At 47.9% G+C, this 23,650-nt stretch overlaps 1 protein-coding gene across 1 annotated transcript in view; it reads right to left on the bottom strand.

The window, feature by feature from the left end:
- LOC308150015 (ubiquitin carboxyl-terminal hydrolase 37-like) overlaps nt 1-23,650 on the bottom strand; it is a gene marked incomplete at both ends in the record, with an annotated part of 66,703 nt that overhangs the window by 16,107 nt on the left and 26,946 nt on the right. The window contains 11 exons of the mRNA XM_080522888.1: nt 985-1,100; nt 3,658-3,715; nt 4,009-4,018; nt 6,417-6,581; nt 7,382-7,461; nt 8,029-8,146; nt 9,705-9,850; nt 10,262-10,385; nt 10,967-11,089; nt 15,746-15,835; nt 16,580-16,667. Coding sequence (XP_080379014.1) covers nt 985-1,100; nt 3,658-3,715; nt 4,009-4,018; nt 6,417-6,581; nt 7,382-7,461; nt 8,029-8,146; nt 9,705-9,850; nt 10,262-10,385; nt 10,967-11,089; nt 15,746-15,835; nt 16,580-16,667 — 1,118 coding nt within the window. The remainder of the gene's footprint in view (nt 1-984; nt 1,101-3,657; nt 3,716-4,008; nt 4,019-6,416; nt 6,582-7,381; nt 7,462-8,028; nt 8,147-9,704; nt 9,851-10,261; nt 10,386-10,966; nt 11,090-15,745; nt 15,836-16,579; nt 16,668-23,650) is intronic.

Below are 23,650 nucleotides of genomic sequence, written 5' to 3'. Positions count from 1 at the left end.
CCAGGTGTGTCCAGGTGTGTCCAGGTGTGTCCAGGTGTGTCCAGGTGTGTCAGGTGTGTCCAGGTGTGTCAGGTGTGTCCAGGTGTGTCCAGGTGTGTCAGGTGTGTCCAGGTGTGTCCAGGTGTGTCCAGGTGTGTCAGGTGTGTCCAGGTGTGTCAGGTGTATCAGGTGTATCAGGTGTCTCAGGTGTAAAGAGACTTTAAATACTTTCTATGAAGTAACTAACCAAACCAACGTGTCATTTAGACTGTTCACTCTCTCCCTCATTCTCTGCCTCCAAATGTCACCAGAACTGAACCAGGGACAGACTGAGACCATGGGTCAATGGGTCATCACAATACTCAGAGAGTGAGTGTGTGTGTGCGTGTGTGTGTGTGTGTTTGTGTATATATATTATGTGTGTGTGTGTATATTATGTGTGCGTGCGTGCGTATTATGTGTGTGTGTGTGTGTGTGTATATTATGTGCGTGTGTATACTATGTGTGTGCGTGCGTGCGTATTATGTGTATGTGTGTGTGTGTGTATATGTGCGTATTATGTGTGTGTGTGTATATTATGTGTGTGTGTGTGTGTATATTATGTGCGTGTGTATACTATGTGTGTGCGTGCGTGCGTATTATGTGTATGTGTGTGTGTATAATGTGTGTGTGTGTGTGTGTATATTATGTGTGTGTGTGCGTATGTATATTATGTGTGTGTGTATATTATGTGTGTGTGTATATTATGTGTGTGTGTGTGCGTGCGTATTATGTGTGTGTGTGTGTGTGTGTGTGTGTGTGCGTATTATGTGTGTGTGTGTGTGTGTGTGTGTATTATGTGTGTGTATATTATGTGTGTGTGTGTGTGTGTGTGTATATTATGTGTGTGTATATTATGTGTGTGTGTGTGTGTGTATATTATGTGTGTGTGTGTGTGTGTGTATATTATGTGTGTGTGTGTGTGTGTGTGTGTGTGTGTGTGTGTGTGTGTGTGTGTGGTCCTACGTGTTCCTGCCGGCTCTGTGCCAGCGCCTGTTGCAGCTCCAGCTCCTCCCTCTCCTGCTCCATGCTGTCATCTCCTGGGCGTTGGGGTCGGTGTCGGGGCTGCTGGTGGTCTCGTCCTTGGGGGGCGCCGGGGGGGCGCGGGAATTTGAGGGAATTGAGTCAAAACAAACTAATCTCTCTCTCTCTCAGTGATCAGATGGGATTTTGGCCCATTCTTCAACACAGACAGTCTTTAAATCTGGAAGATTCTGGGGGGTCGGTTTTAACCAGTGAAGTAGTTTACCGCGCTGGAGTTACAGTGTTAGCTAGCTACTAGCCCTGACTCGTTCCCATAGCAACACAGCTCTTAAGTCAAGTTTAGCCAGGGGGGAAGGAGGCTAACTTTCTAACCTCAAAATAAGTTGGTCTTATTTTTTATGCAATTGGTCTAACCTGAGAATATAAAACTAGTCTAAGGCTTAGACCAGTCTTAATCTATGTTTATGAGAATATAAGACTAGTCTAAGGCTTAGACCAGTCTTAATCTATCTTTATGCAACCGGCCGCAGGTCTGCTTTGCCTAAATGCACTCCACATATTACACAGAGTCCAGCCGAGCTGTATGTAGAGAGTGTGTGTGTGTGTGTATGTAGAGAGTGTGTGTGTGTTGTATGTAGAGAGTGTGTGTGTTGTATGTAGAGAGTGTGTGTGTGTGTATGTAGAGAGTGTGTGTGTGTGTATGTAGAGAGAGTGTGTGTGTATGTAGAGTGTGTGTGTGTTGTATGTAGAGAGTGTGTGTGTGTGTGTATGTAGAGAGTGTGTGTGTGTGTATGTAGAGAGAGTGTGTGTGTATGTAGAGTGTGTGTGTGTTGTATGTAGAGAGTGTGTGTGTATGTAGAGAGTGTGTGTGTATGTAGAGTGTGTGTGTGTTGTATGTAGAGAGTGTGTGTGTGTATGTAGAGAGTGTGTGTGTGTATGTAGAGAGAGTGTGTGTGCATGTAGAGAGTGTGTGTGTTGTATGTAGAGAGTGTGTGTGTGTGTATGTAGAGTGTGTGTGTGTGTATATGTAGAGAGTGTGTGTGTATGTAGAGAGAGTGTGTGTGTATGTAGAGAGTGTGTGTGTGTTGTATGTAGAGAGAGTGTGTGTGTTGTATGTAGAGAGTGTGTGTGTATGTAGAGAGTGTGTGTGTATGTAGAGAGTGTGTGTGTGTTGTATGTAGAGAGAGTGTGTGTGTTGTATGTAGAGAGTGTGTGTGTGTGTATGTAGAGAGTGTGTGTGTTGTATGTAGAGAGTGTGTGTGTATGTAGAGAGTGTGTGTTGTATGTAGAGAGTGTGTGTGTATGTAGAGAGTGTGTGTGTGTTGTATGTAGAGAGTGTGTGTGTGTTGTATGTAGAGAGAGTGTGTGTGTATGTAGAGAGTGTGTGTGTAGAGAGTGTGTGTGTATGTAGAGAGTGTGTGTGTGTTGTATGTAGAGAGAGTGTGTGTGTATGTAGAGAGAGTGTGTGTTGTATGTAGAGAGTGTGTGTGTATGTAGAGAGTGTGTGTGTATGTAGAGAGTGTGTGCGTGTTGTATGTAGAGAGTGTGTGTGTGTATGTAGAGAGTGTGTGTGTGTATGTAGAGAGTGTGTGTATGTATGTAGAGAGTGTGTGTGTTGTATGTAGAGAGTGTGTGTGTATGTAGAGAGTGTGTGTGTGTTGTATGTAGAGAGTGTGTGTGTGTATGTAGAGAGAGTGTGTGTGTATGTAGAGAGTGTGTGTGTGTGTATGTAGAGAGTGTGTGTGTATGTAGAGAGAGTGTGTGTGTATGTAGAGAGAGTGTGTGTGTATGTAGAGAGTGTGTGTGTATGTAGAGAGTGTGTGTGTGTATGTAGAGAGTGTGTGTATGTATGTAGAGAGTGTGTGTGTTGTATGTAGAGAGTGTGTGTGTATGTAGAGAGTGTGTGTGTATGTAGAGAGTGTGTGTGTGTGTATGTAGAGAGTGTGTGTGTATGTAGAGAGTGTGTGTGTGTTGTATGTAGTGTGTGTGTGTGTGTATGTAGAGAGTGTGTGTGTGTTGTATGTAGAGAGTGTGTGTGTGTATGTAGAGTGTGTGTGTGTGTTGTATGTAGAGAGTGTGTGTGTTGTATGTAGAGAGAGTGTGTGTATGTAGAGTGAGTGTGTGTGTGTAGAGTGTGTGTGTGTGTATGTAGAGTGTGTGTGTGTGTGTATGTAGAGTGTGTGTGTGTATGTAGAGTGTGTGTGTGTGTATGGAGAGAGTGTGTGTGTATGTAGAGAGTGTGTGTGTGTATGTAGAGAGTGTGTGTGTGTATGTAGTGAGTGTGTGTGTGTATGTAGAGTGTGTGTGTGTGTATGTAGAGTGTGTGTGTGTGTATGGAGAGAGTGTGTGTGTATGTAGAGAGTGTGTGTGTGTATGTAGAGAGTGTGTGTGTGTATGTAGTGAGTGTGTGTGTGTGTAGAGTGAGTGTGTGTGTTGTATGTAGAGTGAGTGTGTGTGTGTGTAGAGTGAGTGTGTGTGTTGTATGTAGAGTGAGTGTGTGTGTGTGTAGAGTGAGTGTGTGTGTTGTATGTAGAGTGTGTGTGTGTGTATGTAGAGAGTGTGTGTGTTGTATGTAGAGTGTGTGTGTGTGTATGTAGAGAGTGTGTGTGTGTGTGTAGAGTGAGTGTGTGTATGTAGAGAGTGTGTGTGTTGTACCTTGCAGGCTGAGCTCTGTGGCTCTTATGAGATCGTCGTCCTCTCTCACTTGGGCTTCCTGTAAACAAACACACACATGGGGAATGTCAGGTGTGGCTTGTGGAGCGTGTGTGTCCAGGTGTGTCAGGTGTGTCCAGGTGTGTCAGGTGTGTCCAGGTGTGTCAGGTGTGTCCAGGTGTGTCAGGTGTGTCAGGTGTGTCCAGGTGTGTCAGGTGTGTCAGGTGTATCAGGTGTCTCAGGTGTAAAGAGACTTTAAATACTTTCTATGAAGTAACTAACCAAACCAACGTGTCATTTAGACTGTTCACTCTCTCCCTCATTCTCTGCCTCCAAATGTCACCAGAACTGAACCAGGGACAGACTGAGACCATGGGTCAATGGGTCATCCCAATACTCAGAGAGTGAGTGTGTGTGTGTGTGTGTGTGTGTTTGTGTATATATATTATGTGTGTGTGTGTATATTATGTGTGTGCGTGCGTGCGTATTATGTGTATGTGTGTGTGTGTGTATATGTGCGTATTATGTGTGTGTGTGCATGTATATATATTATGTGTGTGTGTGTGTGTGTGTATATTATGTGTGTGTGTGTATATTATGTGTGTGTGTGCGTATGTATATTATGTGTGTGTGTGTGTGTGTGTGTGTGTGTGTATATTATGTGTGTGTGTGTATATTATGTGTGCGTGCGTGCGTATTATGTGTGTGTGTGTGCGTATTATGTGTGTGTGTGTGTGTGTGTGTATATTACGTGCGTGTGTATACTATGTGTGTGCGTGCGTATTATGTGTGTGCGTGTGTGTGTGTGTGTGTATATTATGTGTGTGTATATTATGTGTGTGTGTGTGTGTGTGTATATTATGTGTGTGTATATTATGTGTGTGTGTGTATATTATGTGTGTGTGTGTGTGCATGTATATATATTATGTGTGTGTGTGTGTGTGTGTATATATTGTGTGTGTGTATATTGTGTGTGTGTGTGTATATTATGCGTGTGTATATTATGTGTGTGTGTGTATATTGTATGTGTGTGTGTGTATGTGTGTGTGTGTGTGTATATTATGTGTGTGTGTGTGTGTGTGTGTGTGTATATTAAGTGTGTGTGTGTGTGTGTGTGTGTGTGTGTGTGTGTGTGTGTGTGTGTGTGTGTGTGTGTGTGTGTGGTCCTACGTGTTCCTGCCGGCTCTGTGCCAGCGCCTGTTGCAGCTCCAGCCCCTCCCTCTCCTGCTCCATGCTGTACAGAGAGACAGAGAGACAGAGAGACAGAGAGACACACAGAGACACACACCACACAGAGACACACAGAGACACACACCACACAGAGACACACACGCACAGAGACACACAGAGACACACACCACACAGAGACACACACGCACAGAGACACACAGAGACACACACCACACAGAGACACACAGAGACACACACACACAGAGACACACAGAGACACACACCACACAGAGACACACACGCACAGAGACACACAGAGACACACACCACACAGAGACACACAGAGACACACACACACAGAGACACACAGAGACACACACCACACAGAGACACAGAGACACAGAGACACACCACACAGACACACAGACACACAGAGACAGAGAGACAGAGACAGAGAGACACACACACAGACAGAGACACAGACACACACACACACACACACACACACACAGAGACAGACACACAGAGACAGAGAGACAGAGAGACACACACACACAGAGACAGAGAGACAGAGAGACACACACACAGAGACAGAGAGACAGAGAGACAGAGAGACACACACACACACACACACACAGAGACAGAGAGACACACACACACAGAGACAGAGAGACACACCACACAGACACAGAGAGACAGAGAGACACACACACACCACACACACACAGACAGAGAGACACACACACACACACACACACACAGAGACAGAGAGACAGAGAGACACACACACACAGAGACAGAGACACAAACACACACACAGAGAGACAGAGAGACAGAGAGACAGAGACACACACACACACACACACACACAGACAGAGAGACACACACACAGAGACAGAGAGACAGAGAGACACACACACACAGAGACAGAGCGACAGAGAGACACACACACACACACACACACACACACACACACAGAGACACACAGAGACAGAGAGACAGAGACACACAGAGACAGAGACACACACACACAGAGACACACAGAGACAGAGACAGAGACAGAGACACAAAGTCAGTCAGGTCCAGGGCAGGTTCGAGCAGGCCACAACATGCTGTAACCCTTAACACTAGAACAGCCTTAACACTAGAACAGCCTTAACACTAGAACAGCCTTAACACTAGAACAGCCTTAACACTAGAACAGCCTTAACACTAGAACAGCCTTAACACTAGAACAGCCTTAACACTAGAACAGCCGTGCCTTTTTACCGACTAAAAGAGCCGCCTCTTTACAATGCTCAAGCTGCTATTTACACACAACGACCACTAGTTGGCCGCTTATAAATTAGCCTGCCTCCTACACAGAAAGAACGGCAAAATATCTTCATACTAGCTTATCCTGGTGGGATTTTGGAAATGTAAGGATACTGGGGTGGTAGAACGCACATATCTAGGACAAGTCATGAAAGGAGGGTCCTGGAATTTGATCGAGTGCAAAGATAGAACATGTTTTTTTTACTGACGGGGGTCAAACGACCCCTCATGGCTGTTCTAGCGTTAATGCTTAGAGAGTGCTGGTGGTGTGGTCTTACATGGCGGCGTGGGAGCTCCAGCCCAGGCTGAGGGGGGGGTGTGTGGACTCCGTGCAGTGGGACAGCAGCGTGAGGTAGCGGGGGATCACCACCTGCTGATCCAGCTTGCTGTTGAGGGACAGCTTGGTATTGAAACGGTAACGCTTCAGGTGGAGGATCAGGACTCTGCAGGAGGGGGGGGGGACAAAAAACCAGACAGTTTGTGACAGGGGACAGACAGGGGCTGGGGACAGACAGGGGACAGGGGAGAGACAGATGACAGACAGGGACAGACGACAGACAGGGGCTGGGCACAGACAGGGGACAGACAGGGGCTGGGGACAGACAGGGGACAGACAGGGGGGCTGGGGACAGACAGGGGACAGAGGACAGACAGGGGGGCTGGGGACAGACAGGGGACAGAGGACAGACAGGGGGGCTGGGGACAGACAGGGGACAGTCAGGGACAGGGGACGGACAGGGGCTGGGGACAGACAGGGACAGGGGACAGACAGGGGACAGACAGGGACAGGGGACAGACAGGGGTCTGGGGACAGACAGAGGACAGACAGGGACAGGGGACAGACAGGGGACAGAGGACAGACAGGGGACAGAGGACAGACAGGGACAGGGGACAGACAGGGGACAGACAGGGGACAGAGGACAGACAGGGGGGCTGGGGACAGACAGGGGACAGAGGACAGACAGGGGGGCTGGGGACAGACAGGGGACAGACAGGGACAGGGGACAGACAGGGGACAGAGGACAGACAGGGGGGCTGGGGACAGACAGGGGACAGACAGGGACAGGGGACAGACAGGGACAGGGGACAGACAGGGGTCTGGGGACAGACAGAGGACAGACAGGGACAGGGGACAGACAGGGGACAGAGGACAGACAGGGGACAGAGGACAGACAGGGACAGGGGACAGACAGGGGACAGACAGGGTGTGATGTGAGGGTTAGTCGTTAGTCGTTAGTTATACCTGGGCAGTCGACTGAATTTGTTCGTCATCATCGCCGCTTTCCCACTGCACTTCTCACACGAGTACTCGATCTCCTCCATCTGCAACAGGGAGAACAACCTCCGTCAACATCATAATCATCATCATAATAATAATACATTTTATTCATGGGCGCCTTACAAGGCTCTCAAGGACACCTTACAAGACCGTTTAAAACCACATATCAAAACATTAAGCAAAATGAGAAAAACAGCAAAATCAGATATAACAACAAACTAAATACAGGAGATCAAACCAAGTAAGCCATTGTGAAAAGGTGTGTTTATAAGACTGGATTTGAAAGTGGTGAGAGTGTCAATATTGCGTATGTTAGGTGGCAGAGAGTTCCAGAGTGTTAGGTGGCAGAGAGTTCCAGAGTGTTAGGTGGCAGAGAGTTCCAGAGTGTTAGGTGGCAGAGAGTTCCAGAGTGTTAGGTGGCAGAGAGTTCCAGAGTGTTAGGTGGCAGAGAGTTCTAGATCCCATAGTAGTCAGGCAGGCAGAAGGGATAATGAGTTGAAAGGTAGTGGAGGATGGGTGAGTGCGAGAGGGAGTGTACATGCTGTTACATGCTGTGTGAATGTGGTTGCTCAGCCTTAGCCCAGGTGCTGTTGTGGTTCTAGGAGCCTCACCCTGAAGAAGAGGTCCAGGGAGTCCTGGATGGACTCCCTGGACCTGCCTCGCCTCCGGCGAGGCAGGTCGATGGACAGGTCGTTGAACTGTTCCCGCTTGATGACCACCTCCCCACAGCTGCAAACACACAGGAATGTCCAGTCAGGATCTACACAGAGGTGCAAACTGGTGATGGCTGCCCCAAAAAAGTGATATTTTTTCTGCCTGAAAACTAAGAAAATATCACTAGGACTAATGGTGCTAAATGGATAGCGATAGTGCTAGTAGTAGCGGTGGTCGATGGATAGCACTAGCGGTGGTCTAACAATGATACACTTGTAAATAGCGGAGGCCCTGAAAATGAACACCTGAATAGTCACTTCGTAAACAGGTTGGTTACCGTGACTGTGTTCTCCACGCTGTCTGGGATCGTACCTCGCTGCCTGAAGCTAAAAGCTACCGTATTTTCCGGACTATAAGTCGCTCCGGAGTATAAGTCGCACCAGTAAAAAATGCGCCATGAAGAAAAGAAAAAAACACATATAAGTCGCACTGGACTATAAGTCGCATTTATTTCCAAATGTATTTCACAAAATCCAAGACCAAGAACAGACATTTAATCTGGAAAAGCAAGTTATTCAACTACACAATAGCACACAGAACAACAGGCTGAATAGGTGTCCGGTATGTTAACGTAACACATTAACAGTTATTCAGCAACACAATAGCATAAAGAACATACCTGGGAGGCTGAATAGGCTAAATTAACATAACAAACCAGCTAGTCCAACAAGCAAGTTACAGGTAAGCAAGTTCACCAAGCTCCCGTTAATGTTTCAGCTAATTCTTCAGTGGTACAGGAGCAGCATATAGTTGTCACAAGCCCAGAGCGCCCTCTGGCGGCTGTAGACGGCAATGTAAAACTATGAAAAAAAAGTGTGACTTATAGTCCGGAAAATACGGTATTTCAACAGCAGCGGAGTTTTGCAGACAGGAAGATGTGATCTGGATGAGACGCAGACCCCCCCCCCCCCCCCCCCCCCCCCCACCCACACACACTTTTTCTTTCTCCAGATCCTGCTATAGGACAATGTTACCACGCTGGCAGACAGGACAATCCACTTTGCCGCGTGTACTGAGCACACACATGCACACATGCACAGGTACTAGATCAGTAACAACACACAGCCTAACACAGAAGCACAACTCCTGGTCCAGGCACTTGTGATCTTGCGCACAGGGTTCCCACACCTTCTGAAACATCACATTCAAGCACCTTTCAAGGACTTTCAAGACTCAATGCAATCCCTCAAATTCAAGGACCCAACACGGCATATTTTGAGACAGAACTGGTTGACGAGCTATGTATAACATCTTTGAATACTGTATATATTTAGAGAGAGAGAGAGAGAGGGGAATTCAAGCACTTTCAATGACCCATGTCTATTTTCAAAACCTTTTAAGACCTTGATTTCTTTTTCTCACATTCACAAACTTTCAAGGGTTTCAAGGACCCGTGGGAGCCCTGTCCGCAATGCACTCTTGGCCAGGCTCCCCTGGTGTCTGGTGTTCAATCTCCCCAAATCCTCTCCCCTCCTCCTCCTCCTCCGCACCGTTCATTGGCTCACGATAGCAGCTCAGCTCGCAACAGACTCAAGACCCTGTGGGGACGTGAGTCAAACAGGGAGGGCCTCACCCTTTGCAGGTGATGGTGCGCTGCACCTCAAACTCCATGTTGACCACCACGGGGCAGGTGTAGATGCGGGAGGTGTCCGTCTTGTTGACCTTCTCCACGTCCTCCTTCAGCTGGTTCAGACACTGGCTCAGGAACTCATGGGCGTCCTGTGGCAGGGGAAGCGGGATCATTTGGTAAAATGGTAAATGGACTGCACTTATATAGCGCATTTTTTGCTGCTCCAAAGCGCTTTACAACGGCCTCTCATTCACCCATTCACACACACATTCACACACCAATGGCGGCAAGCTGCCATGCAAGGCGCCGGCCGGCCCGCTCACTGGGAGCAATTTTGGGGTTCACTCAAACCGCAATTTTGGGGTTCAACTCAAACCGCCGATCTGCCAACCTTGCGATCATTAGACGGCGACTCTACCTCCTGAGACACAGCCTCTACCTCCTGAGACACAGCCTCTACCTCCTGAGCCACAGCCGCCCCATTTGCTTGTTACACAATCCTCCTGTTTAGGGGAGGCTGGGAGGGGACTTGACTAAGGACTACATATTGCACGTCTTACATTCTGCATGTCTCCAATGAAGCACTGTGCCGTGGAAGAGATGGCCTTCTTCACCCTCCTCAGAAGGTCTTTCTTCACCTCGGGGCAGGAGATGTCCTTTTTTGCCAACAGGTGGGCAAAGCACCTACAGACACACAGACACAGAGACACAGACACAGAGACACAGAGTCAATACAGACACAGACACACAGAGACACAGAGTCAATACTTTGTTGAGAGAGCAGGTACACATGTAGATCATTTGCATTTGTTTGGGTTTTTTTTTAAGCAGAGAAGTCATATTGACATTCAGTCAGAAGTGATTGTCCACTGGCGACAGCTCCAATGGACCTATCGCTAAGCCACGCCCCGAAATAGAAATTGTCCAATCATATCACAGCAAAAGTCACAACAGGCAGAAAACTCGGACAAACAACTCGCTAATATCTGATGGTGAAAAGCTTCTAGACTAAATATTCTTGTCTATTACTTGCTGTGGGAAATCAGAAATCAGAAGTTTGCCAACTCCCGCCATTGTAAGTTATTGAATGTCATTCAGTCACGGTCGGTCAGTCAGTCAGTCACTGTCAGTGAAGCGTTGTTTGTTTGTCCGAGTTTTCAAAGGGGGCGTGGCTTAGCGCTAGGTCCTCAGGTGAACTGAGGAGGGGGACTAGAGGCCAGAGGAGGGGGACTAGAGGCCAGAGGAGGGGGACTAGAGGCCAGTACCTGAGCAGGGCGTTGGAGGGGACCTTCTCCCAGGGGGTCAGCAGGTCGGAGGAGAAGGAGGGCAGGCTGAACAGGGACTGCAGGATGGCGTTCATGTAGCAGGTGTTTCCCAGGTTGGGGAATCTGCAGCAAAAATATCACTCAATAAATATATACATATACATATATATATAATCAGGGTTCGACGGTAACGCTTGCCCGCTTGTCCGGAGCAAGTAAAACATTTGCCGGGTTTGTTTGCGCGAGCCCGACGACGCTGCTAGATCCCGGATATGTTTACCTGTGTGCAGGAAGAACAACAGACGGCGCAGGCGCCAGACCAGACTAGATGATCGTGGAGTGAAGATATTATCAAAGCGTACGCGATGCGACGGGTGATCGACAGTCACGTACGCTTTGATAATATCTTCACTCCACGATCATCTAGTCTGGCCTGGCGCCTGCGCCGTCTGTTGTTCTTCCTGCACACAGGTAAACATATCCGGGATCTAGCAGCGTGGTCGTGCTCGCGCAAACAAACCCGGCGATTGTTTTACTTGCTCCGGACAAGTAAAACAGTGTTACTGTCAAACCCTGAGTTCATAGAAATTTTATTTTGCCCCGCGGTGGTGTAGCGGTCTACGCACTGGCCGCTAGTGCATGCTGCCCACCGGGGCCGGGGTTCGTATCCCGGCTCGCCAGATCCAGATATGGCCGAGGCACACGGGAAGCGGCATATTGGCCGGCCGCTTCCGAGGGCGGTATAGGAGTATTTCTGGACTAGGATCCGTCGCGCAACACCGCCCCCTGGGCGCCGGAATAACGGTACTGGGCTCGAGGAGCCAGTCAGCCTAGTCTGCCTGGCGGCCTCCTCTGGGACTGCCGGCCACGGGGTCGTGCGGCGGATCCTATGCAATAGGCAGGGGATAATTGGATGCTAAATTGGGTTAAATTGGCTACCAAATTGGGTGAAAAAGGGATAAAATCTGAAAAACAAATAAAAAAAAAAAAAAAAAATTTGTATTTTGTTACATTTTCAAGCTTCTCCTTTGTGTCAAGAAAGTAGATCTCAGACATTCAGAAGGTGGTTGCCACTGAAATCACAGATTCCATTCAAATACATAAGTTATCCAGCTCAAATTTAAACAGACATAACATTTAAGTTGCTCTGGATATCCGCATGCCACACTTGGTAAATGGTAAATGGACTGCACTATAGCTATGCCTTTTATCCAAAGCGCTTTACAACAGCCTCTCATTCACCCATTCACACACACACCAATGGCGGTGTAAGTACCGGATTTTCCGACCCGCGAGGTTTTTCCGACCCTACCAGATCCGGTCATAGGTTCTGCCCTTTCCGGCCATAGGTAGCGCTATGATTCGCTGACGACGATGATTTACGATCACATGATGACCGCCATTTTTACCCATCAGTAATTTTGGCTGTTTATAGATCTAATCTCTGTAGCTACCTTAAGATACATGGATGTTGCGCGCGCACCCGCGCGCGACGTGAGAGAGTTTAGGTGAAAGAGAGACAGGTGACAAAGATGGAGTTTCATACAGCACTCAAGTTTTACATGATGCATGATATCTATCCTCCTGGCATACCCAAGGTTGGACACCTTAAATCAAGGATTCTAAAGGCGTCCAAGAATTACTTGATGAAAGGTAAGTCAGTGTGAATAACTATGTTATATCCACTCTTGAAGCCACTGCTTGAAATGTCGAAAATGGCGAAAATGCATAGGCCTGTATCAGAATTGAGTGTCTCATTAAGCATCTGCTAACTATTGTGTGCATAAAACCTGTTTCCAGTGGCTTTATATTTGCACTTCTAACTGAGGAGTCCTGCATCAGGTGAGGAGTTGTACTACAAGGACAAGTACAAGGACAAACATCGCTTGGTGGTGTGCAACAAAGATGGAGTTCGTGATGTCCTGATGGTAACTTTCTTATCTGACTTGAGTTCTTGTCCATCATCTTTCCCAATTATGACAAGATTATCATTGTTGGAGACCTCAAAACCTACTTATTCAATCTCGCCTTTTAAATGTCTGTCTTTATTGTTGTTTCATCTGTACTATTGTTGTTTTATCTTCTTTGCTCTCTGTGAAGCACATTGTGCCACATTTTTGTGAGAAATGGGCTATACAAATGAAGTTTGATTTGATCTGAAGGAGTGCCACGACAACCATGGGACTGGGGGTCATCCAGGGAGACGCCGAACGCTGGAGAAGGTGACGGCGTCCTACCACTGGTCCACCTTGCGGGAGGATGTCACAAAATGGGTGAGTTTTTGATGTTATTAGTGCATGGTGTGTGTGAACATTGTAATTTATACACTGCCCATTAGCAATGATCTTTTACTCAAAGATCTCCAACTCTTGTGTAATTCTCATACTGACCACAATCTGATTCTGCACTGGAACACCCAGACCATCATACAGGCCGCGGCCCCTCAACCACAGCGGTTCTGCACCTAAGGCACTAAGCCCAGCAGCTGACCACCACCACCACCACCAACATGACGCCTCAAGAGTCGGAAGAGTGATTGATTAATTAGTGTGCTTGCAGTCGCAAATATAAAACTGAATCTGAACAGTAGTGTGAACTACATGTTGGTCACATTACCCCAAATGATAACGGTGGATGACCGATGGCCTTATTCACTTATTCCTTCCAGCTAGAGTCTGGATCTATCTAGAGTTAGAGTCATGTCAGAGGGAGGGGCTTTTGACACGTGCATGCTGTCTGAGTCAGTCCATCCTCTCCATGGGCGTGGGTTAGATGTGGCTACAGGCCCCAAACATTTCCCAAATAAGATATATATGTATATGTACACATGCTATATTTCAGTTAACCTACACAATGTTTTTACTTGATTCCAGCTAATTTGTGAATGAATACGTTTTTGTTTGTGTATGGTCAATCCATTTTTATGTAAATATGGTTTCATGCTGTATTGATTTACAATAAATTCATTGCATTTCATTAAATCGTGTTGCTTTACTACAAAAAACACATCTGATTGAGGAAGACTACAAAACATTGAGAAAGGATTTGGTAAACCAAGTATTTCATGCGTCATATGGTAAGAAGAGGGGTGTGGCCATAGTAATTAATACATCTCTACCATTCTCTAGTGATAAAAGATAATAGGAGAAGATATGTAATGGTTGACCCTATTACATTAACCATAGCTAAAGGTAATGAATCTTTTTTTCATTTCATACCTATTAGTTTACTCTAACGAATTAAAATGATTAACAAGCATAATGGCACAGAGAATGCAGAGATGTGTATATATACAAAGGGTTGAAATATATGTTATTATTATTATTATTACTTTATTATCACATAACAGCTATTTGAAGCAAACTATGGAAAATGTATAACTGAGTAGTGAAATACTCAGAAATAGTGAAATACATTCTTAGAAATGTCTACCGTGTCATGATTACAAAGATACCACTTTAACACACACACTGTCGCGCGGGCACACACGCGCGCACGCGCGATGCGCGCGAAACACACACACAACACACAGTTTCAGATCTACTAACGGGTCTTCGTTGTCATCGTTGTCATCGCGAATCATAGCGAATCATAGCGCTACCTATGGCCGGAAAGGGCTGAACCTATGACCGGAACTGGTAGGGTCGGAAAAACCTCGCGGGTCGGAAAATCCGGTACTTACAGCGGCAAGCTGCCATGCAAGACGCCTGCCCGCTCACTGGGAGCAATTTGGGGGTTCAGTGTCTTGCCCAAAGACACTTCGACATGGAATGGAATGGAATGGATTGGAATGGACTTTATTTGTCATTGCTACAGTACAGGTACCAAACAACGAAATTTAGGAGGGGTGGCTCCCCTGGTGTTAGGAAAGGGAAAAAAAAAACACATTTTAGAAAAAGCATAAAAAGCATAAAATCACAAGAAGGTAAGGAGCTGGTTTACATCAATAAAGGCTATGTACACAATCCACTGTACTATACTGCACAGATAGTCAACTAGGGTTGTCATATTGCACAAAAGTATTTTTTCACGTTATTTTAAAGTGTCACAGTTTGCAGGCTTGAAAATGTACATGTTTGTGCCTCAGCACTAGCTGCCATACAATCCGTCCGGACTGTCCTGGGCCCAGAACTTAGGCCTTGTGGTAGAAGCAGTCCTTCAGTTTGTTTGTCTTAGCGGCCGGGGTCCTGTACCTCCTGTTCGAGGGCAGCCTGACAAAGTGTACGTGCCCAGGGTGGGTCGGGTCCCTGGAGATCTTGGAGGCCCTCCTGAGACAGCGTGTGTTGTACAGCTCCTCCAGAGAGGGGAGGGGGGCGCCGGTGATCCGCCACATGTGGCCAGCCGGGGCTCGAACCTCTGATCTGCCAACCTTGCGATCATTAGACGGCGGCTCTACCTCCTGAGACACAGCCTCTACCTCCTGAGACACAGCCTCTACCTCCTGAGACACAGCCTCTACCTCCTGAGATACAGACACCTCTACCTCCTGAGACACAGACACCTCTACCTCCTGAGACACAGCCTCTACCTCCTGAGACACAGCCTCTACCTCCTGAGACACAGTCTCTACCTCCTGAGCCACAGCCTCTACCTCCTGAGACACAGCCTCTACCTCCTGAGACACAGCCTCTACCTCCTGAGACACAGCCTCTACCTCCTGAGACACAGCCGCTACCTCCTGAGACACAGCCTCTACCTCCTGAGACACAGCCGCCCCTCTGTGGCGGAACCCTTCAGTGTCGTCGTCCAAACAGCCTGTGAGGACCGAGGTCTCCTTACCCTTGCAACGGGGGCTGGGACTGGGCCAGGGTGGAAGGTCTGGGCTTGTTCCAGACACCGTAGTCCAGGTGTGGGCGCACCTTCTTGAACCTGGGGAAGGAACAGAGACACAACTTCAGGGGTGCTTCTTAAAATCACCCGACTCTTAAATCTCCTGACTCTTAAAACACCCGACTCTTCAATCTCCTGACTCTTCAATCACCAGCTGGTCAACTGAAACCAAGCAGCAGCAGGATTCCACTGAGGTGAACAGTAGCCTGTCTTACCTGTCCAGGTACAGGTGTCTCTGTGTGTAATCACCTGGTCTTACCTGTCCAGGTACAGGTGTCTCTGTGTGTAATCAGCTGGTCTTACCTGTCCAGGTACAGGTGTCTCTGTGTGTAATCAGCTGGTCTTACCTGTCCAGATACAGGTGTCTCTGTGTGTAATCAGCTGGTCTTACCTGTCCAGGTACAGGTGTCTCTGTGTGTAATCACCTGGTCTTACCTGTCCAGGTACAGGTGTCTCTGTGTGTAATCACCTGGTCTTACCTGTCCAGGTACAGGTGTCTCTGTGTGTAATCAGCTGGTCTTACCTGTCCAGGTACAGGTGTCTCTGTGTGTAATCAGCTGGTCTTACCTGTCCAGATACAGGTGTCTCTGTGTGTAATCAGCTGGTCTTACCTGTCCAGGTACAGGTGTCTCTGTGTGTAATCTGTATAATTACCTGTCCAGGTACAGGTGTCTCTGTGTTTAATCTGTATAATTACCTGTCCAGGTACAGGTGTCTCTGTGTGTAATCTGTATAATTACCTGTCCAGATACAGGTGACTCTGTGTGTAATCTGTATAATTACCTGTCCGGGTACAGGTGACTCTGTGTGTAGTCTTTGGTCACCGATCTGCTGCCGTAGAACGACGTTGGCTGAAGCGGCGCCAGTGAAACTGATGAGAAAGCAAGACATCGTTCACTGGGCGGTCCTCAAACGGTACAGCCTGAGCTCAGTGTGTGGAGAGCTAGCTCAGTGTCTGGAGAGCTAGCTCAGTGTGTGTGTGGCTAGCTCAGTGTCTGGAGAGCTAGCTCAGTGTCTGGAGAGCTAGCTCAGTGTGTGTGGAGAGCTAGCTCAGTGTGTGGAGAGCTAGCTCAGTGTGTGTGGAGAGCTAGCCCAGTGTCTGGAGAGCTAGCTCAGTGTCTGGAGAGCTAGCTCAGTGTCTGGAGAGCTAGCCCAGTGTCTGGAGAGCTAGCTCAGTGTGTCTGGAGAGCTAGCTCAGTGTGTGTGGAGAGCTAGCTCAGTGTGTGGAGAGCTAGCTCAGTGTGTGTGGAGAGCTAGCTCAGTGTCTGTAGAGCTAGCTCAGTGTGTGGAGAGCTAGCTCAGTGTCTGGAGAGCTATCTCAGTGTGTGGAGAGCTAGCCCAGTGTCTGGAGAGCTAGCTCAGTGTGTCTGGAGAGCTAGCCCAGTGTCTGGAGAGCTAGCTCAGTGTCTGGAGAGCTAGCTCAGTGTGTGGAGAGCTAGCTCAGTGTCTGGAGAGCTAGCTCAGTGTCTGTAGAGCTAGCTCAGTGTCTGGAGAGCTAGCTCAGTGTGTGGAGAGCTAGCTCAGTGTCTGAAGAGCTAGCTCAGTGTCTGGAGAGCTAGCTCAGTGTCTGGAGAGCTAGCTCAGTGTGTGGAGAGCTAGCTCAGTGTCTGGAGAGCTAGCTCAGTGTCTGGAGAGCTAGCTCAGTGTCTGGAGAGCTAGCTCAGTGTGTGGAGAGCTAGCTCAGTGTGTGTGTGGAGAGCTAGCTCAGTGTCTGGAGAGCTAGCTCAGTGTGTGTGTGGAGAGCTAGCTCAGTGTCTGGAGAGCTATCTCAGTGTCTGGAGAGCTAGCTCAGTGTCTGGAGAGCTAGCTCGGTGTGTGGAGAGCTAGCTCAGTGTGTGTGGAGAGCTAGCTCAGTGTCTGGAGAGCTAGCTCAGTGTCTGGAGAGCTAGCTCAGTGTCTGGAGAGCTAGCTCAGTGTCTGGAGAGCTAGCTCGGTGTGTGGAGAGCTAGCTCAGTGTGTGTGGAGAGCTAGCTCAGTGTCTGGAGAGCTAGCTCAGTGTCTGGAGAGCTAGCTCAGTGTGTGGAGAGCTAGCTCAGTGTGTGGAGAGCTAGCTCAGTGTCTGGAGAGCTAGCTCAGTGTGTGTGGAGAGCTAGCTCAGTGTCTGGAGAGCTAGCTCAGTGTCTGGAGAGCTAGCTCAGTGTCTGGAGAGCTAGCTCAGTGTCTGGAGAGCTAGCTCAGTGTGTGGAGAGCTAGCTCAGTGTCTGGAGAGCTAGCTCAGTGTCTGGAGAGCTAGCTCAGTGTCTGGAGAGCTAGCTCAGTGTGTGGAGAGCTAGCTCAGTGTCTGGAGAGCTAGCTCAGTGTCTGGAGAGCTAGCTCAGTGTGTGTGGAGAGCTAGCTCAGTGTCTGGAGAGCTAGCTCAGTGTGTGGAGAGCTAGCTCAGTGTCTGGAGAGCTAGCTCAGTGTCTGGAGAGCTAGCTCAGTGTCTGGAGAGCTAGCTCAGTGTGTGTGGAGAGCTAGCTCAGTGTCTGGAGAGCTAGCTCAGTGTGTGTGGAGAGCTCGCTCAGTGTGTGGAGAGCTAGCTCAGTGTGTGTGGAGAGCTAGCTCAGTGTGTGGAGAGCTAGCTCAGTGTGTGTGGAGAGCTAGCTCAGTGTGTGGAGAGCTAGCTCAGTGTGTGTGTGGGTAGCTCAGTGTGTGTGTGGGTAGGTTAGGGTAAGGCTCCTGCGTGGGGAGACAGGTGAGTGTGTGTGTATGGGTAGCTCAGTGTGTATGGAGGACCAAGTCTGCCAAAATTAACAATAAATATATAGACACATAAATGAATGTATGAACAAATACACATACAAATACACACAGTATACCGCAATACATTTCTATATGTATTTATTCTTTTCCACATTTATTCTTTCTTTTCCACATTCATTCTTTCTTTTCCACATTGTTTTCCACATTCATTCTTTCTTTTCCACATTCTTTTCCACATTCATTCTTTCTTTTCCACATTCAAGCTTTCATTCTTTCCCCGATTATCAGTAATGTATGCAAATATAGGGGCGTGTCTTGCATGTTGTCCTCGCCCCACGCATTTTCATTGGTTGATGCCCCACGCATTTTCATTGGTTGATACCGCGCGTGACGTGGTAAAAGCGACAAAGTTGACATGTTTTCATTGAGATTGAGATTGAGATTGAGATAACGTTTATTGCCACTATGCATTACACATATAGGAATTTGCTTCGTCACCACAGCAAGTGCGTTTATACTTTTTTCACATATCAAAAAACAGGACAACACAACAACAACACAGGACAGACAACAGTGCATTGTATAGTGCGGTATAAAGTAAAGTGCAGTGCAGAGTTTTTTTTTTTTTCAGTGAGTCCAGTTCAGTCCTGGGCAGACTTGGGGGCGGGGGGGGGGGGGAAGCCAGAGTCATTTAACAGCCTGGCGGCTGAGGGGTAGAAGCTGAGCCTGTGGCGGGCCTTAAGTGCCTTAGGCAGCCGCAACCTTCTTCCAGAGGGAAGCAGGGTGAGGAGGCCGTGGCCGGGGTGGAAGGGGTCAGCCATGATCTTCCTTGCCCTCCTCAGAGCCCTGGTGTCATGCAGGGAGTTGAGGGAGGGCAAGGGACAGCCGATCACCCTCTCTGCTGAACGTCGCACCCGCTGCAACTTGGCCTTGTCCTTGGTCGTTGCAGCAGGGAACCAGGTGATGATGGAGTGGGTGAGGATGGATTCTATGATGGCCGTGTAGAACTGGACCATCATGGACCTCGGCAGCCTGAGTTTCCTCAGCTGCCGGAGGAAGAACATCCTCTTCTGGGCCTTCTTTGTGAGGACCTCGGTGTTCTGCTCCCACTTTAGGTCCCGGGAGATGGTCATGCCTAGAAAGCGGCATGACTCCACGGAGGCCAGTATTCATTGTTAACATACTGTGTTCAAAACGGTGAAGAACACGTTCAAAACAAAATGATTTGGTGCATTTTTGCAGTAATCATATTCCTATCATATATGACAGAAAGCTCACAATAAACCGTTTTTTTGCACAGTGTTTGAGTGACTGTTATTTTGCACTCTATTGACACTCTTCAGTTCCAGAACCTCAGCAAAGTCTGATAACGGATGAGCGGTGGTATTTTCACTATTTGCAGTAATCATATTGACATGTCTAGAAAATATTAGCAGAATATATACAATGAAATGAAATAGACTAGATGCATTGCCAGGGAAGACATTAGATGTGACCATTTCTTAATGTTCTTGCTCTGTACAGAAAGTATGCAGCAACTTCAAAAAGTACATTTGAGGTACACACACTGTCACATTCTGTGCTTCATGTGTTGTGTAGACAGGCATACCCATGCACACACAATTGTAGCCAGTGTTATTTCAGAATTATTTGAGATTTTTCAGACATAAACATAAATAGACAATAAGACATAAATAGACAATAAAGTCCATTCATTCATTCATTCATTCATAATACTGTATTTCGACAGTGACAGTGAAAATAGTGTACATTCCGTCCGTGTTTTGTGATTCAGAATTTGCAGACATTTTTAAGAGATGTATTTCATAGCTATTGGCGAAAACAATCTTAGTTTGGTTCTTTCATTTCTATTCTTGTTCATCACCTGTATTTTCTTTACAGCTTTGATTATACAGTTTTTCTCAATTGCTAAAACACATTTCACAAAACTTCCCTCCATTTTCCCAAAACTCTAAACACAACACACTTTTCTAAAGCTACATAAGCAAAACCACACCTTCTCTCTTCAAAACTCAAACTTTCACACCAAAACAGCTGCTCAAAGCCTGCAAAAATGTAAACACTATATGCATCATTACAGACTACAACAAAACAACTGAAAACACAATGTTCAGTGTGTGAGAATGTTCTTTTTTTTCACAACTGCCAAAGCACATTTTTAGAAACCTTACAGTATCTGTTCTCAGAATATATCACTGTAGAGTATTGGGCATTCATAGATGTGTGTGTGTTTCATATGAACAATATGTAAATCTACAGAAAATACAGTATGTATGTTACGGTACATGTGGGAATACGGTACATGTGGGAAAACTAGGGTTAGGGTTAGGTGCTAGGGTGACTTGGTACATGCTGGCATGTCTAACCCTAACCTTAACCCTAACCCTAACCCTACCCCTAATCCTAACCCTAACCTTAACCCCCAGGAAAACACAACTAGATCTTCTATAATTCTAACTGGATAGTACTTCGTTTCAGTCATAGTCAGCTAGATTGCTTACTTAGCTACTTAGTAATTGTTTTCAGAATTTTTAAGTTTAAATATACAAATTATACATTATCTACTTAAAATAGGCATTTTCCCAGACTTTTCTAGGGATGTATAGGAATAAAAAAATCACATCTAGAATTTGCCCACCCAGATGGTAATGAAATGTTCAGGTACTCTTTTGAAACACACTTCTCCCTTCATCCAGGACACCTTGTGCATATTCTACCCACAAATAGAGTGCTTTATCCCGCATATTTAATAAAGTTACATCATTGACAAAGTTCCAGGCTGGGTCTTATCGATGTTTTGTTGTGCTGGGCTGAGAAAGAGAGGTTCCCGCCCACCCCCGCCCTCTCCCTCCACCCCCCCCGGCTACAACCACCACCCCCGTCCCCCAGGGGGGCCAATGTCCCTCCTGCTACCCCCCCCCCTCCCCCCTCCCCCCCCCCCTCCCTCCCCCCTCCTCACCCGCCCCGCCCACCCCCACCCCCCTTTCCCCACCCCCTCTCTCTGTCACAGTGCGAGAGGTAAACAGACTGTTTAAGAGGCAGAATCCCCGGAAGGCAGCTGGTCCGGATTCCGTCTCTCCCTCTGTCCTGAAGCACTGCGCCGACCAGCTGGCCCCGGTGTTTACCCACATCTTCAACGCCTCGCTGGAGCTGTGTCACGTCCCAGCGTGCTTCAAGGCATCAACCATCATCCCCGTCCCCAAGAAGGCCAAGGTCACAGGCCTCAACGACTACAGACCCGTCGCTCTGACCTCTGTCGTCATGAAGGTCCTGGAGCGCCTTGTCCTGGCCTACCTGAAGCTCATCACGGATCCTGTGCTGGACCCCCTGCAGTTCGCGTACAGAGCCAATAGATCCACGGAGGACGCCGTGAACATGGCTCTGCACTACGTACTAGAACACCTAGACACTGCAGGCAACTACGCCAGGATCCTGTTCGTGGACTTCAGCTCGGCCTTCAACACGATCCTCCCACTCATCCTGGAGCACCAGCTATCCCTGCTGCAGGTGCCGGACTCCACCTGCAGGTGGATCACGGACTTCCTGACTGACAGGTCTCAGCGGGTGAAGCTGGGGAAGAGCATTTCCAGCTCCAGGTCCACCAGCACGGGCTCCCCGCAGGGCTGCGTCCTGTCTCCAGCACTATTCTCCCTTTACACCAACAGCTGTGTCTCCCGCCACCCCTCGGTCAAGCTCCTGAAGTTTGCAGACGACACCACCCTGGTGGGCCTCATCTCCGGGGGGGACGAATCTGCCTACAGGGGTGAGATCGAGGGGCTGCAGAGCTGGTGCAGTTTAAACAATCTGGAGCTCAATGCTCAGAAAACAGTGGAGATGGTGGTGGACTTCCATAGGAAAGCAGCCCTGCCCCCTCCCATCACGCTGGGAGGTACCCCGGTGGCCTCCGTGGAGTCATGCCGCTTTCTAGGCATGACCATCTCCCGGGACCTCAAGTGGGAGCGGAACACCGAGGCCCTCACGAAGAAGGCCCAGAAGAGGATGTTCTTCCTCCGGCAGCTGAGGAAACTCAGGCTGCCGAGGTCCATGATGGTCCAGTTTTACACGGCCATCATAGAGTCCATCCTCACCCACTCCATCATCACCTGGTTCCCTGCTGCAACGACCAAGGACAAGGCCAAGTTGCAGCGGGTGTTACGTTCAGCAGAGAGGGTGACCGGCTGTCCCTTGCCCTCCCTCAACTCCCTGCATGACACCAGGGCTCTGAGGAGGGCAAGGAAGATCATGGCAGACCCCTTCCACCCCGGCCACGGCCTCCTCACCCTGCTTCCCTCTGGAAGAAGGTTGCGGCTGCCTAAGGCACTGAAGGCCCGCCACAGGCTCAGTTTCTACCCCTCAGCCGCCAGGCTGATAAATGACTCTGGCTTCCCCCTCCCCCCCGCCCCCAAGTCTGCCCAGGACTGAATATGCACTGGACTCACTGTAAAAACTCTGCACTGCACTTTATATTGCACTATCCAATGCACTGTTGTCTGTCCTGTGTTGTCCTGTTTTTTGACACGTGAAAAAAGTATAAACGCACTTACTGTAATGTCGAAGCAAATTCCTATATGTGTATGCATAATGGCAATAAACGTTATCTGAATCTGAATCTGAATCTGAATCTGAGTCACTACCATTTTCACCCACAAGAGTGCAGCGTCTAGCCATTTATGGAGGCCTACATCGAATGAGAGCAGCAGTTCCAATTCACTTTTTACCCCAATATAGAGTGCTATATGCCCCCAATAAAGTTAGAATTCATTGAAAAAACACTTCTCCCTTCAAGCAGGACACCTTGTGCATTTTCTACCCACAAATAGAGTGCTTTATCCCGCATATTTAATAAAGTTACATCATTGACAAAGTTCCAGGCTGGGTCTTATCGATGTTTTGTTGTGCTGGGCTGTCACTACCATTTTCACCCACAAGAGTGCAGCGTCTAGCCATTTATGGAGGCCTACATCGAATGAGAGCAGCAGTTCCAATTCACTTTTTACCCCTATATAGAGTGCCATATGCCCCCAATAAAGTTAGAATTCATTGAAAAAACACTTCTCCCTTCAAGCAGGACACCTTGTGCATTTTCTACCCACAAATAGAGTGCTTTATCCCGCATATTTAATAAAGTTACATCATTGACAAAGTTCCAGG

The sequence above is a fragment of the Nansenia antarctica genome (assembly GCF_963989245.1).
Source record: "Nansenia antarctica genome assembly, chromosome: 2".
NCBI lineage: Eukaryota > Metazoa > Chordata > Actinopteri > Argentiniformes > Microstomatidae > Nansenia > Nansenia antarctica.
This window is presented reverse-complemented; position numbering and strand designations above follow the sequence as displayed.